A 20,822-nucleotide genomic window follows, 5' to 3' on the forward strand; every position below is an offset into this window, starting at 1 on the left:
TGTGATGATTTTCTCCTGAGGGTGACAAAATAAAAGAAGAAGAAAATGGAAAGGGCTCTTGCGCATTACTGTAATGGATAAATGACATGTCTATTTTATTGGGATATTTCTCATCCTTCAAAATAAAGGTTTGGCACTACAACAGATCAGAGGGACCAGGAATTCCTACAGCAAATGTCATGGAAATCCAGTGACGGAGCTCAATAAATGTAATGCCAAACTTACTGTACATTGGATTTTCATATTTATTTTGTGAAAGTGTAAATCTTTTCATGTAGTGATGCTACAGGAGGTCACCAAAAACCATTAGGAATCATCCACTGGGGATCATGAATATCCATGACAAACGTCCTGGCACTCTGGCCAGGAGTAGACAAGATATCTTGCTCTTGAACAAAGTGTTAAATGGACAGATTAACTGACCGACCGACCCTTCACTCGAGCAACACAAAAACCCTCAACGTCTTTCATGCAACCAAAAATATTTGGTTGTAGATCTGAAAGCAGATGAGAATGGTTTAAGTGTAGTTGATGGTGGTTGGGTGTGCAGCCGGACTCTCACTCTCTCTATTTGCCTGAGAGCAAAATCCTCCTAGTCACTCTTTCGTACACCACTCAAAGCTGCCTGTGCATTGAAGTGTGCAGCCTGTAGCGTTTTGTACGTGTATGTGTGTGTGTGTGTGTGTGTGTGTGAAGTAGTGGCAGGTGGAACTCTGTGTACCAGACTGGCGACGTGCCACAGAGGGAAAATGTGCACAAACATAGACATACATACACTCTCTCTCTCTCTCTATCTCTCGCCCCCTCTCTCTCTCTCTCTCTCTCTCTCTCTCTCTCTCTCTCTCTCTCTCTCTGCTTCTACTCACACAGCTTGTTTCTGGCCTAGTGCCAGTGAAAATGGACCATGGAGGAAACAGGCAAACACCATCCGTGGCTCTCATTCCTGGCCAGCCGGCAGTGAAAGCAGAAAAGGGACAAAACTCCAAGAAATGGATAGTACAAAATCCATTCAGCAGAGGATAAAACTTCAATCTGTTCTTAAACTCAAGTCTTTCTCTAGTCCTCCTGTCGTCTTCTCTGTTAAACGTTTATGAAAAACTACCATCAAATTAAATCTCTCGTCACCTTGCACTTCCTTTAAACACATGCATTAGATTCAGCTCGAGTTGAACTAGAGTGAGCAGAAAACAAGCCATCCATCTGATCTCTCACTGTCAGTCCTAAAATTCCTCTCTACTCTGTGGCTCTAAAAACCTGTCTCCTAGGAGATAAGGGTGAACTTGCTGATGTTGTGACAGAGAGACGGAATGTGAGGTTGTGAGTGTCCGGGCTTCCCTTGACAGTGTAACAAGGTGTCAACCAGTCTGTGACTCCACACCTGTACTTGTCATGTTGATTATTCACAGTCCCGCATGAAACTGATGTTTAAATCCAAAGAGAGGACATCTAAATTTAGGTAGCAGTGTTTCGGTTCAATCGCAGGTCAAATGGCAGAGAAAAAAAATGTATATTTCATTCCATCATATTCAACATGACCGACTAATTCTTGTTTGCTAGAACAATGTCATTTAACGATTTCAGAAATCTTTGCAGCAGGTTACTTAACAGCATTATAAAGAGGTATCACTTACGTTATTGCTTGTACTGTATGGCTATATAAAGTGATGTGGACAATATTTTTGCACTAATGGACAGTGATCTGAAGAGAAGATTTTGTACTTAGAATCTCTCCAAAAATGAGCCAAAAAAGAAATAGCTAATGTTTTCTCAGGCAGGTCTGTACCACATTACATGTGATTCAAAATCATGTTGGAACGTCAAGCAAGAACGAGAACTGGTTTCCATGGCAGCACACAGATTTGTGCACTGAAACAGGTCACACCTTTTGTAAGTGGTGTTGGATGATTGTTTGAATATTTTTTTAAAGAACAGAATGTGTCTGCTTTTTCATTTTTATCATTGTGTAAGCTCCACTATTTTCACCGTTTTGATGCTGAAGGTAAAGCAAACAGGGATCAAGCCTCATAAGACCAATCGATGGTGGATGAGCATCACTTTGATTACAATACAAAAATGCTGTAGATACAAACACTATATGGCCAAAAGTATGTAGACACTCCAATCAACATATTTTATTTAATCTTGGTCTGGAGCTGTTTTTCAGGGTTTGGGCTATAATTCTAGTTAAGGTAAATCTTACATGTAAAGCTACAGCATACAGTAATAGTTTAGACAATAACGTGCTTCTTTAAGTGTTCTTAACTGTTTTAACATGACATCTTGTGCACAAAGCCAGGTCCATAGAGACATGGATTTCCAATTTTGGGGTACTTGACTGGCCTGCACAGAGCACTGATCTCAACCCCGTCGACACCTTTGGGATGCAACGGAAATGGCAAGCCAGATCTCATCAATCAACATCAACGCGCCAATCTGGCACAATCGCTTTTGTGACTGAATGGGAGCAAAATTCCTGCAAAAAAGTTTAACAGCACATATAAAAGTGTTTGGGTGGCCACATATTTTTGGCCAGGTAATGTGTTCAGCCAGTTTATCAAACTTTGTAAATGGGTATTACAAATGTAACGTTGGAAATGTGAATAACTAAATGAGAGAAACCTAGATTCTGAAATTAACAGAGTTATTTTTATATTAAATTATATTTAGAATATTTTTACTTATTTACCTTGCCGTCAGACAGCTCTTTCTGACGGGGAACTGAGGCCGTTATCTACAGTATGCTGTCCTCAAAGCCACCAGACTTCTTTGACAAAAACAGAACACAGGAGTTGCTGGTCTACCGCCGCCTGGATCGGTTAGTTAGTTAGTGTTATTGTGTGACTTTAGTATTTTAAAAAGATTAGGAACTAACAAACAAACTAACCAATCAAGGCAGTGGTAGACCAGCATCTCCTGTGTTCTGTAAGGCAAAAATGACTGTTTATGTCAAAGGAGTCTGGTGGCTTCGAAGAGAGCATAGATGGATATAACAGCTTCAGTTCCCTGTTGGAAAGGCTGTCTGATGGCAAATTAAAGCAGTGAAAATATTCTAAATATAGCCTACACTTAAACTGATATTGCGTCTTTTTTTGTTAATAGGGGGGCTTTTTTTTTTAGGTGGCTAAAATGTGTTTTTCTGCAGCCCCTGTCCACAGCAGTACATTGCTTAGCTTCCGTGTTGGTACTCCTGTCTGCTTCTCCAAACCAGGGGTGTGCCGACAGCCATCTATACACTGACTATGGATACATACCTCATACAACCCCACTTCAAAATATCCAAACTATCCCTTTAAAATGTATCACAAAATTAGATCTGAAACAGTTGAATACATTTTTGCATCACTTCAGGATCAATTCAGCATTTTTAAAACTATTTGTATGTTATATATTATGTATTGTATATGTGTACACTGTATTATTTGTGTTGCCCAAACAGTCCTGAAAACAGGAAATGTCTTAAATATCATCAATACAGCCAAGTCTAATCTGAAAACACAAGAAACACAATATATCACAATGCATTATGTAGTGTGTTCTGAGCGGCAACTCATAGATGCAACAAAAGATACAAGTTTGGATATCCTCACCTGGCGTCCATTGCCCTTTGAGGCCTGCAGGCTGCAGCGCCCCAGGCTGCCGTTCGGCGTGGTGCCACAGCTGCTGATGATCTGCAGCTGTTTTTCGGCGCGGTCTGCTCGGTCCAGCAGCTCCTCGATGAACTGCTGTAGCCGCACCTTGGCATTGGCTTCACGTGCTGCCGTCTCCTGAAGGAACTGATCAATCTGGGCGACTTCCCTGAGGGCAGAGAGTGAATTGGCAATGGACAGTCTTTAAATTCGGGGGTATGCCCTCTTAAAGCTTATTTTGTAAATCTGTCTCATCAGGTGGCAAATTACATATCTGTTGAACCTCGCCTGTGGTGAAAACTTAACTTACATGTTCAGCTTAAATGGTTGCTGCAGGACCCTTTTTTTATTTTTTTATTTAACCTCACTCGCATTCACATGAGTAGCTGTTCTGCACCTTTTTGCATGGAGACTATACACACCGAGGGTTGGGGACAGAGATAATACAAACACAAAGGGAGGCAGAGAAAAAAGTGAAATAGAGGGTGAGAGAGCAGCTGGATATTTATACTGCCGCAGGCACAGCAGGGCCAAATTCCTGTCATTTTAAGGGACAGTGTGTTACTCAGATACAGAGGCAAACAAAAATTCAGACAGCATTAGTAATGGTCTGCAGCCTGATCTATATGCTGACTATACAGTAATTCTTGCAGTCCCTGCAGTGATTTTTTTCAGTGTCGTCTGAAAGAAAATCACTGTATGACTGATGATGATGATGATCATTTGTGTTGATGGTCTGGTGATACAAAATCAGATTATCTTCAGAAGGGTTTAGTCAGATCATATTAACTCAATACATTTAAGCTTGGATTATGAATTATATAAGCGGTCCCTTATGTCCAGTGCCAATGAGCTGTGTCCGCATTGGTGGGAACCGGCCTTGACTTGGTATATGTCCAAATCAGCCACAAATAACAAATTTAAACGAAAAAATGTCAATGTCAAAATGTTATTGTTTAACAATGAAAAAAACATAAATTTAAAGACATGCAGATAAGAGTGGGTTTATCAGAGCTTTGCCTGCTGGCTGAAAACAACGCTATGAGAGCAGTCAGAGTGAAGCTGGACAGCTAAACAATGAGCTGAAACTATAAAGCTCTGTAAAGCCGAGGAGAGCTGCAGATTTGGGTGATAATTCTCTGTAGGTGCATCACCATGAGCAACCACATTGTCACTTTGACATTTGATACAGCAAAATTATAACTCATTACTGTTACTATGCCTTCATAAGGGCTGAAACTGATAATTTCCATTATGGATGAGTCTGTTGTTCACTTTTGGATTAATTGATGAATCATCTAATCAGTAAAATCACAATCATTAAAATGTTCATGAAAAATGGCCATCATTATCTCAGAGCTTTGTTTGTTTGGTCCAACCAACAGTCTAAAACCTATAGATTCAATTGGCATGATATACTACAAGACAAAGCAGCCAATTATTACATTTAAGAAGCTGGAACGAGCAAATGTTTAGCATTTTTCCTTAATACAGACTGTTGTTGATTATTTTCTGCAAACCATTTCATATATGAATATCTTGCCACCACCCAACCCCCTTCTACAGAACTTTATTTTCTCTTTGAATGCCTGTACTGTAAATGTGGAACTGTCTCCAGATGGGACTTATACAATTCCCAGAAGCGGCAGACATCCTCCAGGCTGTATTTTCCTTTATTTATCTCTGCTGTGTCCTTATAAACAGACTCAGCCTTTACTGTCTAAGCAATGCAGTCAGAAGAGCTCAACAAGACTATTCAGACATCTGACCTTGACAAAGCCAAAGGAACCATTAAAAGCTTCAGACCATCACTGCAGACAGAAATGAGGACACAAAATCTGTGTCCCTCCAGTTTAAATTGGTCCATGCTCATGAAATAAGCCAAGCCACTCATTGGAATAAAGTAAATCGATACTTTTACATCCAACTGATGGCAAACATCCTTTACTACTGACTAGAGCCCGACTGAAAAAGTATTTTTAAGGCCGATACTGATACAAATATTATATAACATATAAATAATAACATATGATTTCCCTCACATTAGTTATTGATGAGTCCTCACTAAAATAATATGATAATGCAGTTTAAAAATAAACGTATTTGTTTTATTGTCACAACAGAACAGAGGAACATCAAAATATATTAAAGTTCTGATAAATAAAATGTATAAAAATACAAACTTAAGATATGAAACTTAAAGGGCTAAACACGGGTGTTGTCAACAGGGACATTGTAGAGCGCCCTCTGGTGGACAAACTATGCAACGGCAACACTCATAACATGGTTAAAGGGTGTTTCATCCATTTTTATTTTATTTTTTAAATATTCATTTATCGGCCATTATAAATGCCGATACCGACAGTTTGGAAGATGCTTAGTATCGGCCGATAATATTGGCCCGCCTATATATCGCTTTGGCTCTACTACTGACCATTATAAAATCAAGAATCCATCGAAAAAAAGTAACAACATTCACAGTGAATTTTCTAGAATTGGGGCAAGCTGAGATAAAAAAAAAAAAAATAGTTTGCTGTCTGGCACAGTTAACTTTTCTTATCCTCAGGCAAAAATGATAAAAAAAATAAATCCAAAAGCCGTCTAGGTGTTTGACTTCAGGGAGAAATGAAGTGGAGTTAATTCATATTTGAAAGTTGTAAGGTTAAGAATTTAATATAATTTATATTTGAGTTAATTTACTAGAAATGTATTTACAATGTTTAGTCAGTTAATAATTTACATATTTATGTTACACAATTATTAGTTACATATTTACATGTTTACATATTTAACACAGTCAGAATATTCTGTTGAATCTGCCTCTCTGATTCCCTCATGTTGACCTCAGTCTAAGTTCTCGCTTCTGATTGGTTAGTGCAGTCAAATGGAAGGTCCGAACAAGGAAGTGTTGTTGTTCTTGTGAGTGGTGTTCAGTAAAGTACCGCTTGAGAAAGTCATCCGTCTCCATCCTGCTGTTTATTCTCATAAAGAGTTATCCACTACCACATACCGAACCCTCGCGTTACAAAAGCACTATCAAATCTGTGAGGAAGCAATCAGTGAATCCGTAAACAATATCAAAATTAAATGGCCATAACTTCTCTTCTTTTCCTCTGTGACCAATCCTTTTTAGAGTTTGTCTCTTGGTAATTGCTCATAATGGGAGATAACATGATTTTTATCTACTTTGGGCTCATTGGGCCCTATGCAATTGGGTGTAAAGTGATTGAAAGAGGCCTTTTACTGTACGCTGCCTCCACTACTGGAGATGACACTTCTCACTGTGGCCATTTACAGAGAAAACATGAAGAATGTGTTTGTGTGTGAGACATAAACAGTCTCAGCTCCAAGCTCTTTCAACCATCATCCTTCTCATCCTTGTCAAACTATAAACTCTCCTCTCTGCTTCTAGAAAAGGAGAGAACACAAGAGAACGATTGTGCTAACAGGGATCTCTCTCAGGGACAAACTGAAGATACAGACAGCCAAGGTCCGGGTTTCAACCACATGAAGGGACATAATGGGCTTCATCAATTAAGGGTACTAAAGATAGAACAAACTTCCAGAAAACCTATGTTTTACCCAACTTTGGCTTACCTTTATATCCTGGTTAAAAATGTTATGTTCTCCATTCACTGTGACTGAACTTTAAAGGAGCATTCATTTGAGATATTGAGACATATTAGACATATAACAGTAGCATATTAACACATCCAGCAGACACAGAGCAACAATAGCATTCACATAGAAGCCTTTTTCTGAAATGATGGTGGATTAACTCCAGTATTCACTCTCCACTATATTTACCTGCTGTTTCATGCTGTGCAGGTAGTCTACAGAGCTTTATCGCTGAAAACTGCTGATGAGGGCAGTAAGGGTGAACCAAAACAATGAGCTGCAAGATGCTTAAATGCTTCCTAGAACTGAGGGGAGCTGCAGAGTTGGGTGATAAATATCTGTGGGTTCATCACTATCAGCGATTCAATCCGTTATTCATCATGTTCAGTCCATTGTAAATATAAACATATATGAGTGCAGCTTTAAGCACTCCACACTTTAAAGTTACATCTTTACCTCTCATGCATTTATTTTTCTTCAATTTCTATGAAATAAGTTTCTATTCTTGCAATTTGTGTTTCAATGTTTCTATGCTGTTTACTTCTAATAAAATATGTATGGGAATTCCCTTGGTGTGTGCAATATAAACACAAGATCAGCTTCCATAAATAATTAGATATATATGTAGAACTTGCTCAAAACTTAAAGCCAAAATCAAAACTGACATGCAACAACTTTTTGGTACATTTTAGAGAATCACTGTAGTGATGAGGCTTGTGAGACTGTTCTGCACATTAAAAAAAACGCACTGAAAAGTATAATTTATTTTAATTCGATGATTGGAGCTGTACCTAATGTGGTGTTGGTTAAGCAGCATATAGCAAAAGTTCTGCTCTCGTAATTCAAGTTATTAAACGGAGAACAACAATGACTGAGCCCTGTTTTTAGTTCAGCCTGCAGTACAGTATGATATACAGCCACCTTAAAACTGCTATGGATAAGCAAGGTGTGTATTGTGTTTTGGCATTCAAATTGTAATGAATTTATAATTAGTCTTAGTTAATTATTTAACAGTATTAGATTTTTATTGTTAATGGAGTCAGAAGCACCAACCCCATGAGGACGAACGTGTTGGAGGCAACATAGGAAAGCTTTCCCTCTCTCTCTGTGTCTAAGGAAGAAATGTACGGATGCATCAGACCGCCTGGCAGCTTAACCACTCAGCTGAAAGAACCTCACTAAGCATGGAAATCTTTATCGAGAAGAAGCAAGGGAATCAGGAATTTGGTCAAAAGACTGAGAAAGATGTTGGAAGGTGGGCAGAGGGGGAAAGAAGGAGAAAATGATATCTCTGCTGGATCCTGGGAGACATGCGAGGAGAAAGGGGTAAATCCAGAAATAAAGAGGAGATAAAAAACAGAGGATTGAAGCTGATAAAAAAAAAACATGAAGAGGAGGGAACAAGACTGTGAGGAAAAAACACTGCAGAGGCCAAAGCAACAGACATCAGAAATCTGCAGTCATGTGGAAGCAGAAAGCACAGGAGGTTTGACAAAGGAGGGGAGAGAAACGAGATGTGGCTGCTTCCTGTTGTCAATCCTAATTTCAACACACACACACTCAGATGTACACACACACACACACACACACACACACACACACACACACACACACACACACACACACACACACACACACACACACACACACACACACACACACACACACACACACACACACACACCCCTCGCTCTCAGCGTGACTCACTCCAACACCTCAGAAAGAACGCCCCAAGGTGTCAAACATAACCCGCGTGTTCGTCCAGACGCTGGGGGAGCTGGAAAGGAAGGCCGCCATCTTTTCTGGGTGATGAACATGGAGGTTGTTAAGTCTGGGGCGTAATTCAGAGACAATGACTCGGCCGGTGGTTCCATGCTGGATCCACACAGTGCTCCTAACACCGATTCATGTTCGTGGGTAAGAGGAAACCACATTTTTGTGATCCTTGTTTACAGTTTGCTGACGGTGCCAGAGAGTTGTGTCTCTTTATTTTTGTTTCCATCTCACACACACACACACACACACACACACACACACACACACACACACACACACACACACACACTGAGCATCCAGATACCGACTTTATAATGCATACATGCACTTTGCTGTGATGATGTCCAGAGTCAGCGGCACACAAATTATATTTTCCAAAACACTTATTTGCTAACTTGCCGAGAGTTAGATGAGAAGATGGATACCACTCTCATATCTGTAGGTAAATTTGTGTGCGTGTGTGGGGGGCAACTAGCCTTGAATCTGTCAAAAGGTAACAAGATCTACCTCCAAAGATCACTAAACACTCTGTATCTCATTTGTTTAATCCATATAACAACTTCAGTGCAAAAATGACATTTCACAGATTAATGCAGGGTTACGTGGTGCACAGAATAAACTACAGATGATTCAGCGTTTGACCATTAATTCCTATCAGATATGATTTATTTGATTTAATATCCACTGATCTTACCACACTGTATTATGATGAAGGGCTCAAATGAATGAAATTGTGTAAAGTGAGCTCATAAGACCAAGACATTTTTCATTGTAATTAGATTTATTTTAGAACTTTACAGACAAAGTTTCATGATTAATGACAGAAAGGATTTACGTGGCTAGGAACGGTGTGCCTTGTATGTAAATACAGCAATCAAATATTGGTTAAATTGTTTATAAAGACCTACTATTGCACAACCCACCACCTTCCTATTACCTCCAGGATGTGCAGTATCCACCCGCTGGCTTTACTCCATCACCACCTGCGTCTAGTCTCTGGGGGATCCTGTATCTCTCATCTTCATATTGTTATACACTTTGGATTGATCTGTCCCTAGTGAATTAAATACAAGAGTTAAGCTCTAATGCAACAATGTGCCTCACTAAATCCCAACACAAACACTAACACACAGCAGTTAAGATACAATCAATCCACTGATTACAAAGAATAAGGCCATAGTGCTATATTTAAGCTTTACCACACATTCCCTGTCAGCACCCAAACAGCAAAGACTGCTCTTAATCTCTGCTGCTTTCCCCCCATGATACTAGAATAAGGGGATTGTTGCCTGATATCCACTTAAAATTTGAGAACTTCTTGTCCCTTTACGCTCTTGGAAATAGAAAAAGCTCTTTTCTTGCTAAATTTAGGACTTGACAGCTTGCTAACAAAAATCTAAGCTACAGTTTTTTATCAAATAAATGAAAATTGGCTTTGAAGACCATAATAAATGTCCTATGCTACTGCATATGCTCAGAGGAATAATGGAAAGCTAAGCCAACAATGTTTCATTTCCCTAACACTTAACAGACATAACAAATAGTCTAGTATAGCAAAGACATCCAGCTATGACAGGCATGATTAATAAGGCATGGTCTTCTGAAGGATTCTGTTTAAATGTTAATTACAACCACTGGTCAGCCTCCTTTCACAGTTGTCATCATCTCTGGCCATTAATTCAAAATTATGCCTCATTAATATTAAAGAGCAGCAGAGATGATTGACTGAAAGGCCTGCATGTGGAAGACGAGGCTGTTGCATGAATACAAGCTTTCTCCGCTCTAACAAAGGACAGCTGCTTGTGTTTTGTGTTCTGACACCTGAATCAAATAGTGATTTTTTTGGATGGGTGGGGGCAGGTGAGACAGATCTCTAGGCTACATTGTGTCATCATCATGTCATAATGTCACACATTTGTATGCATTACGCACAAACACACAAAGAGAAAGGCAGCACGAGGAGATGTGTCGAGAGTATGGCTACATGAAAAGGAGATGTGAGACGGACAAGGATGAAAGGGTGAGAGAAAAGGGATGATGAAAGAGACGCAGGCTAAAATGGACTGTTTTTAAAGCCTCTCAGAGACGGAAAAAAGCATGACTGGTTTCCCAAGAAACCACTAATCCATGTTTTAGCTCTGGTCAATCAGGGGAAAGTAAATATTTTATTGTGGCTCGACCAGTACTCTCAAAATCTAAATCCCCGTTACAAATCACACATGGATGAGTCACCCAGAGAAACAACATAAAGGTGATGACGTGGAGCACTTACAGAAATGGATTATTATATCATTATGAAAGAAAAGGCCAACTGAAATTCAGCTGTAAGACAGAGAATGCTTGTTTGCAATAATAAATGTGTTTTGCTTCTGTAATTGCAATCATTTTCTGATAAACAGAAGTGCAACTGGAACTAAATTGGGGAAAAACAGACATATGTATGGAAATCAATCAATCAATCAACATTTATTTATATAGCAATTTACAGCAACCAGCAGGTATCCAAAGTGCTTTACATCAGGAACCAAGAATAAAACAACATATCATACAATAAAAAGAATGAAACATAAAACAGTAAAATCAGAAAAGGTTACATAGAAACAGGAGGAGGAGAGGGAAATTGTCACACCACTACTACGTATTAAAAGCCATTCTAAACAAATAGGTTTTGAGTTTGGATCTAAAAAGAGCTACATCTGTAATAGTGCAAATATCAGGGGGTTTTCTTGTTGCAGAGTCTCGGGGCAGCAACTGCAAAAGCCTGATCACCCCACAGTTTATACCTTGTTTGTGCGATAGACTACTGATTCTGTACTACATTTAACAATTATTATAACACTAAATATTAAATTTAAATAATAATATATATAATTAATAAATTATATCTGTCTATATCTATATCTATGTGGCTATCTGCCACATGGCGAGTAAATGTTTGTACCAAAATAGTTTTTCATTTTGGCGAAGGTGCAGCTACTTTCTTCTGTTGCTCTGCTGTCTGCAGAGCGGGGAGCGGGCCGACACACGCACACACACTGGCGCACACACACTGGCGCACACACCAGACGCCAGCCACCACGTCACTTCTGTTTACTGCTAGCGATCATTTACCTCAGGCTAATTAATTAGCTAGTAAGTGGCGATTTTTGGCAGCCAGCCTTCCAAAAGCTAGAACAATGAAATTAAATGTTAACCGATCATTAACCATTGACCGACAAGCAGGAAACAGAGTCTCAGTTCTCCTGTCCAGGACGCTCTGGCACATTTTCCGCACTCTGTGTCCACAGACAGCTGTAGGCTTGTACCGGTTAATGTTCTGTGCATTGTCGGACGCATGCAGCCACTTTCCTTAAACCGCTTGCGAGACTCCACAGGCGTTTATGTCCGAGCCTGTCTCCCCCGCTTCCACCTGCAGGTTGTCAACTGTGTGGTTTGGAATGAAAGGAGGGCGGCAGGCGTGTGTTGCTTAGGCAGCTGCCTTAGCTGCAAAGTGCTGCAGGAAACCCTGTGAGAGACTGGTCTAAATTTGGACAACACTGTGGGGTCAAGATGAGGCTTCTTAAAGTGCCCATATTATGAAAAAAATCACTTTTTCTGGGATTTGGGGTGTTATTTTGTGTCTCTGGTGCTTCCACACGCATACAAACTTTGAAAAAAATCCATCCATGCTGTTTTGAGTGAGATACGGTTTCTGAATGTAACCTGCCTTCAGTCTCCGGGTGAGCTGGTCAAAATCTGCACAGCTTTCTACGTCACTAGCCGAAACAAGCTGGCTAACCGTTAGCATGCTAGTGTTAGCGTGCTAGCGTTAGTGTGCTAGCGCTAGCACGCTAATGCGAGCATGCTACCTCGTTCTCAATGGCAAAGCACTACTACAACACACACAAGTTCACCATAATCTACCAAAGAACTACTTACATGTGCACACTCGTTTAGATGTCTCCCAGCTAATCCTGCCTTGTAACTCACCGAAGTTGGAGAAATCAAAGAGAGTGCAATCAAAGAGAGTACAGAAGAAGAAGAAAAGAGGTCTCACTCTGTAGCTTAAACAGAGACCAGGTGAAAAGAGGATCTGCAGCAGTGAGAGAGAGCTGTGCAGTACAACAAAAATATGGTGTTTTTGAAAATTAAACCATGTAAACCTATTCTGGTACAACCTTAAAATACAATTATGAACCTGAAAATGAGCATAATATGGGCGCTTTAAGGAAATGGGTAGTAGGGCTGCAGCTAACTATCATTTTCAGTAATCAATTAATCTGGTGATGGTTTGCTTGATTAATCTATTAGTCATTTGTCCATCATAAATTCCCAGAGCCCAATGTGATGTCTTAAAATTGATTATTTGTCCGACCAACAGGCCAAAATTCAGGGATATTCATTTTACAGTGATATAAAACTGAGAAAGGCAACAAATCTGCACATTGGAGAACCTGTACCCAGAGAAATTTGGGCATATTTGATTGAAAAATTACTCATATATTCATCAATCAATATCAAAACAAAATCATTTTCTGACCATTGACTAATAGATAAATTGGCTAACATATCAGCCCTAGTATAGACTTTTGTAAGGCATACAGACATTGTAATCTATACACACCAGCAACACTCATTCAGCTCTATGACAGCTTGACAGCTCAAAAAAGGAGAGAAAGAAATCCTGACAGCATTGCTTCAATATCAGCGTTCAAGTAGTCTTGCATAGCCAGACCTTCACAGCCCTGTATCAGCGCTGGGTTATGGTCTGGCTACGCCGCGTTAACATTCTAGGATAGGGGAAAAAAATGTCTGGCTTGTTTGTATTTCTTTAAACCAATCTCTGCTAACACACGTGCGGTATGATGGTGCCCTTGCAAAATCATGTGCAAAATAGATAGAAGAAGGGGAGGGAGCTGCACCAGATTTCAGGCTTCATCACAGCAATGTACATCCGTTGAGCCAGACCTTTCCACAGAAGAAGCACACACATAGGCTATTGACACTAAACCCCAGTACAGCACATCCTCCAAACATCCGGCATCTGCTATGTGGACCCTTTCACGTCAGTCTTAACAAAACGGGGAAGAAGACAGGCGTGTCCACTGATAGACTGGTTGGAGCATCCTTCCTATTTCCCTTTGTCTGTCGTGATTCAAAACCTTTCATCCAATCTCAAGGACACACGTCAGTTTCTTCTAACGGTAGACATGAGCAGCCATCCACTCATAAATCCTGCTCTATCTGAGTGCTGACATCGACTGGATCATCCATACACTACAATCTGGGTTATCTAATATACAGAACCCTATCTTGCTATACAACACTTTATATCGCTGCTGGAAATCTGAATGTCTACGTATTTACATTTGTTTGACACAGAGTGTAATTAGGCTGGTCTTATTGTCCAGCTGGTCTTAAGTATGTAACAGTGCAGCTAGTACAAAGTGCATGCCAAGAAGATTTACAATTAATAAACATATTCCACATTACAAATGATGTACAATGCATTCTGGGCATGCATTTCTGTGTTTGGTGGCAGCACTGCAATCTTTTCCTATAATCTGAACAATTTATTGGCGTACATTACATCTGTTCCTCCGGGGTTTGTGTGGACAAATATTACTCGAGACAAATTGCACTTTAATATTTATATTAAAACAAAGACCCTCAATTACACTCATGTGAGAGGTGTCCCACTAATTTTCAAGTCGACATTCTTAGATGTACCACATCACGATCTTACTCTGAATTATTTTCATTAGAGAACCTTCAGAAGTCTTGCCGATCTAATACTACATGCTCCTCTCTCTCAGACACTAATTAGGACGAGTTCTCTCTCTGCCCTGACAGCTTCACTTTGCATTCAAAATTGCTGCTCAAGCTTATTTTTTGAGAGGAGGCACTGTGACAGCAAATAGCCAGACTCCTCCATGCTCTGTGGAGCCGTTAACAGCCTCTTTCTTTCTGGGCACTCTTACTTTGTCATAGCTGGCTGTAGGAATAAATCAAGCCTCAATGTTGAGGCCTACTGCAACTGTGCATGCTATGTGTGTGCTAAATATGATATAATAACCTGACAGGAGTTTTCTCTGTACTGCTATCCTCGTTCTTCAATACAGAGACTATGAACACCTGCACAATCTAATACAAACAACTGCAACACTGCAACATTTAGTCGCTCCCCTGTTTGTAAAGCACGAGGGGTGTATAAGACCAATCACAATATAACACAATCCGACACAACCATGCCAAAATGTACAGCTAGAAAAAATTACCATAATAATCACCTTTCAAAACACAATGGAACATTATAAGCTTCACAAAGGAATCGTTGGTCATAGGGCTGCAACCAACAATTATTTATATGGTCTATTACTTTGCCAATTATTTTCTCACTTAATTGGTTTGGTCCAGCCTCTATCTTTAATTATTTTCTTATATTTGTTACTCTATTATTGCTCTACATGCTTATGAATTTTCAATAACCTAGTAATATCAATCGTTTAATCTTCTTTCTATTCTTTTTTAGGGTGACTTTGTAATATCTGTCCATGTGTGTTGCATTTACAGCAATGTTCATTATTGTAGACAGACAGACATACAAACAGACAGACCGATTGAAAGAGGTATTACAAATGTAAGGTGATTATAAAGTAATTAAAAAGTAAGACTTTGCACTGCCGCTGTTAAATTAACCAGTAAATAAATAAACAATCATTGCTGTTTAGTGCCTTCTTAATGATGTCTTCAAATTGCTTGCAAATCCTCACAACTGAGAAGCTGGGACACGAACATGTTCGCCATTTTTACTTGAAAAATAGTTGCTGAATATTTCTGAGGATTGACCAATTGATAAATTGATAAATGTTTTAGCTCTAACTTGTTTCAGGGCTGGACTATTGGATTGAAAACACTGCACAGGTCTAAATAATGACTAAATCAACCCGCCTGTACGTCACATACAAACTTTTCCAGCAAGAATGGAAACACTCAAGTATTAAAAGAAGAGTGGCTGTCTGATAATCTGGCTGCCACTGGAGCATACAGTATTATGTCATCCTGCAGGAGCACTCAGTGAGGCCAGCCATCACTTCCATGTATGAAACGGATCACAAACTGAAGATCAAGACATTTTATTAGAAATAGCTCTTCAAAATGATCTACTTTAACAATAACAAGACAAATGGCATATTAGGAATTGCAATCATTTCATAACAATTAAATAAACCTTGCTGTATGTCATCAAGCAATCCCTAATAGCTGGAAAGATTACCACAGTACTCAACATATGTCTGTGACAGACACTAAATGAGGCTGTTTTTCTACTTTAAGTGAGTCTGTAGCACACTGAAATGATGAAGATAATCGTCCCACCATTTTTCATTTCTCCTCAGGCTCCAGTTTCTGCTGATCACAGCTGCTACCATTTATTCCAACTGCTATCAAAGGCGTGCTTGAGGGACTCTGTTATTCATTTAGTTTTTGACTGCTACAGTGATGTTTATCATTATGTTTTCAGTGACTGTTACGTTATGAGTGTGTTTTTGTGCGTATTGTTTGTGAATGAATGTAAACTAAACTGCACGCTGAGATTATAATGAGCACCAAGCTGAATCGAACAAGTTTACCTGAGACGTTTTGTATGCTTTTCATAATTATTTACAGTGTTTCTGAGTGCAGAATAAATTATTAAACCATTTCATATTTTTATGAATAACGCTGCGAGCAGCAGAAGGCAGTTTGTGGGAGTTTCCTCTGGTTGCATGGCAACTCACAGTGAGGTGACTCGCATGTTAAGCATTTGACACCACTGATGTATAACATGATGCATATCTCCTTGAGAGAGTTTCACAGATTCTCCAAAGTCACTCACGGGTATTAAAGTTTTTTTTTTTAAAGAATCAGCTGTGTGTATAAGGTTGTTGGGCAGCCATGTTTAAGCCAATAAGCTGCTCTATGTCTGTTAACTTCTGCTTAGTCATCAAGCCAGCAGAACATTCACCGACCGTGATGCTCTTTTTCCACCTCAGACTTACTCTGTATTTTAAAGTCTGAATGAGCTCACTGTTTGACTGCCAGCTTCTCCTCAAAGAGACAGAGACTGAAAATGTGTGTGTGTGTGTGTGTGTGTGTGTGTGTGTGTGTGTGTGTGTGTGTGTGTGTGTGTGTGTGTGTGTGTGTGTGTGTGTGTGTGTGTGTGTGTGTGTGTGTGTGTGTGTGTGTGTGTGTGTGTGTATGTGTGTGTGTGTGTGTGTGTGTGTGTGTATGTGTGTGTGTGTGTGTGTGGTGTCACACAGCCCAGGTGGGGATTTTAGGAATATGACCTTCCCAGTGTGATGCTGCCACGTTTGGTATGCATGACCACAGTACCCTTTACAACAGAGAGGCGGGACTAAATAGAAGAAAAGCACACTTGTCTTCTGCTCATTTGACCCGATGAAACACTGTTTTGTATCTTACTATCACGAGATCAGCCAAGTCAGCTGCCATTACAATTAGTACTACCGTCTCTGTTATAAGACTAGGATAAAAAAATATACAATAGTTTTGTCATATTGACACAAAGAGACACTTTTGTGAAATAGCTGTGACTTGGAGGGACCAAGATGACCAACTGCAAATGTACATATGTATTGTCATACAGCAGCATTAGCTAAATTCACATTATCTCAGGAGCACTGAAACACAATGAACGACTCTAGTGCTAAAACGGTTAGTCAAGTAATCGATTAGTTCATCTTTAGGCTATTTCTAATAACATTTTTGCTTGATAAAAGCTGTTCTCTTTTCTCTGATTTATATGATTAAAAAAACTAATTAATCTTGATGTTTTAGAGCTGCTGGTCGGACTTCACTGTGAAGAACATCGGTGAAGCAGCAAGGAATCTGGACAAGAGACTGAATGAACACTGGAAACTAACATGAACTTTCTGTGAACACCTGACCAGAACAGAAAAAGCAACTGGGAAGGGGTTAAAGTCGGTGGACAACCAAAGAAAAATCAAAGAGGACATTATGATCTTACCCCATATACATTACGACCAATTGTTTTTAACATGACCTAAGCTCCATACTTAGGTTACATGTAAACCACTAAACCATCTGCATGACAACTGCAATTTTATCCACTGATGAAGGATATGAGATGTGGCTGAAAGTTAGGGGAAAACCAAGTAAGTGAACCTTGTAATAATGTTATTAAACTTGGAAATCCTGATGAGGTATATTCTGACATTTTAAAGATGAAACTATTAATCAAAAATAATCAACACATTATGGTGGGTAATGAAAAAGATTGTTGATTGCAGATGCACATGACACACATAATAATGCTTCAGTATTAATACCCAAAGGCCTTTAAATGTACATCACTTTTGTGCCATTCATTGATGCCTTTACAAGGAATCACACACTTCCATACAGTGCAGTGAGATGTACAGTTGTGTGTTTGTGATGAGATTAGACGCCTTGTAAAGCACCTTTCTGTCCCTGACCTACTGTTGACATTCAGGCCTGATAAAGAAACAGAAGAGGTGATAAAGAACGCAGAGGAAGACTGGCTGTCCTGTCAGATAGACAGTACAGATTCCAGATGACTTTAATATGAGCCTTGAAAAACACTTGTCAACACTTGTTGATCACTTTAACAAAGCAAATAGGTGAAAACAAGCAAAGGGCCTGCATTTGTGGATGCAGCAGCTAGGAAAGTGCTATATCTTAATCTACACAACTAGACAGAAACTATGTTTTAAACACTTGTTCACCCAACTAACAATGAACACAAAATAACCTAAAAATAAATAACATAAATAACCTGTCACATTCTTCTGTTTCCAGAGCCGTCTTTTCCTATTAGATTGCCATTGTGCCTCATAAGTCCCTTTTGTAAACACTGTAAAAACTGTGACTGTGATTCTTTGACTGGTCAAATATTGTTATGGAAATTCAATGCATCTTTAAAAAAATAAAAATAAATAGTGAGAGGTTTGTAAAAATATAATCGTAGAGGATGCATTTTTTCATTTATTACCTTCCATTTTAACATAGACTGAGTAAACACAATATATTTTATGCGCTACCGCTACCCTGTCAAACTAAAAATAGCATCAATGTTTGGAGCACACAATAAATTACTCCGGGATTCATTTCAATAAAAGCTCTGAAAATCAAATAAATAAAGCCCAGTCTTGCTCACTCTTTGTGCCATGCTGTGGGAGAGCTCCAAATCATGATCATCAGATTCAGAGCCAGCAATAACTTGCATTAGCACACTGATGATTTATATCCAAGCGCTCCTTCTATTTACAGCAGCCATACTTTTAACTAGTGCATGAAGCAACATGGCAGCTTCACGGAGGGACTGGCATGAGTATCTGCTGCCGACCCAGCTGCTCCTGTCCAAATCTCCATTCAGCATGAACAGCTAACCAGCCCTGGAGGGCCATGGTGCATGGAGACAGCAGCGGGACAGATGCTGACCACATCTGGTGGGTGGATGCTACTGACACTTACACCATAAACTGAGGGTTAGAGGTGAAGGAGAGGAGTGTACGAGGGTTTGTATGCATGACAATGCATTTTATGAAAGGAAGAACGAGGAGAATAGTTAGGAGACACAGTCAAAGGGAAAGGTGAAGAAATTGGCATCCGAGTGTGCTCATGTTTTACTTCTTTCCTGCTACATTTCATCCCACCATAAGTCATGTGGACTATAACCTTTGTATTAACAAGAGAGATGGATAGACCAATCGACCGGCATTGTCATCATCGTCATCTAAACAGCAGGATGTGAGAGTGAGACTTCTTTTGGACACACAATGAAAACTAGGGCTGCAACTAAGGATTATTTTCATCATTGATTAAGGTAATGTCTTCAAATTGCTTGTTTTGTCCGACCAAGACCTAAAGGTATTCCAATTTACTATCACAGCAGACAAAGAAAACCAGCAAATATTTACATTTTAGAAACTGCAACCAGTGAACTAAAAGAAAATATTAATCCATTATCAAAATTCCAGCTCTAATTAGAATACATTTCTTGATTTCCTTTAGATATTAGGAAAGCACACCAACAGGCCAGCTGTAGCACTAAGTCGACACTCAGTCCGAAGAACAGATATATCACTTACTGTTGTTTGTGATTGAGCTCCTGCTCCTTGTTCACTAGATCCTGTTTGAGGTTGGCTAGCATTTCCACAGAGACGTCCACCTGCCGAGAGAGCTCCGAGGCCTTGTCCTCCAGGTCTTGCTTCTCCTGGCTCAGCCGTTCGCTCTCCAGCTTGGCCCGCTCCAGCTCCGAGCTCTTCCTCTCCAGCTCTGACTGAAGACGACCGACGCGGGCCGCTATTTTCTGCTCCACCTACAAGACAAGACACTTGAGCTGCCTAATGTCCCGCCATAATCCCCACATTGTATGAAACGCAACAAGATCATTAATTTTCTCTCTGCTGCTGAGCTCAAAGTTCTCAAAGCAGATCGAGAACAGACTGAGACTAATTAATGTCTAACCTAATGACAGAGAGTATTTTCCTTCAGGGCCTCTGGACTGTGCAATTACCCACCTGCGGACATCAAACTAGCAACCAGGAGCAAGAGTGTTACAATCTTGGAGTGCTATCCAAGCAACACACCCATTTCAGGGGTTTAAGTTCCAAAGTAGAAGAGTGTTGAAAATATGAATATCTGAAATTCAAAATGTGAAGATCTGAGGGATTGCAGGTGATTTCCATAGTTTACAATATACTTTACTTCGGCATTATATTTTGTTGATTTTGATTGAATTAGAGGTTAGATTCCCTGCCCGAGCCCGAGCCCGAACTT

At 39.7% G+C, this 20,822-nt stretch overlaps 1 protein-coding gene across 1 annotated transcript in view; it reads right to left on the reverse strand.

The window, feature by feature from the left end:
• Positions 1 to 20,822, reverse strand: part of fbxo41 (F-box protein 41) — a 53,027-nt gene that overhangs the window by 16,162 nt on the left and 16,043 nt on the right. The window contains exons 3-4 of the mRNA XM_028566727.1: positions 20,132 to 20,361; positions 3,588 to 3,795 (exon numbers count right to left, since the gene is read on the reverse strand). Of these exons, the coding sequence (XP_028422528.1) occupies positions 3,588 to 3,795; positions 20,132 to 20,361 (438 nt within the window). The remainder of the gene's footprint in view (positions 1 to 3,587; positions 3,796 to 20,131; positions 20,362 to 20,822) is intronic.

This window comes from Perca flavescens, chromosome 2 (genome assembly GCF_004354835.1).
Source record: "Perca flavescens isolate YP-PL-M2 chromosome 2, PFLA_1.0, whole genome shotgun sequence".
Lineage (NCBI taxonomy): Eukaryota > Metazoa > Chordata > Actinopteri > Perciformes > Percidae > Perca > Perca flavescens.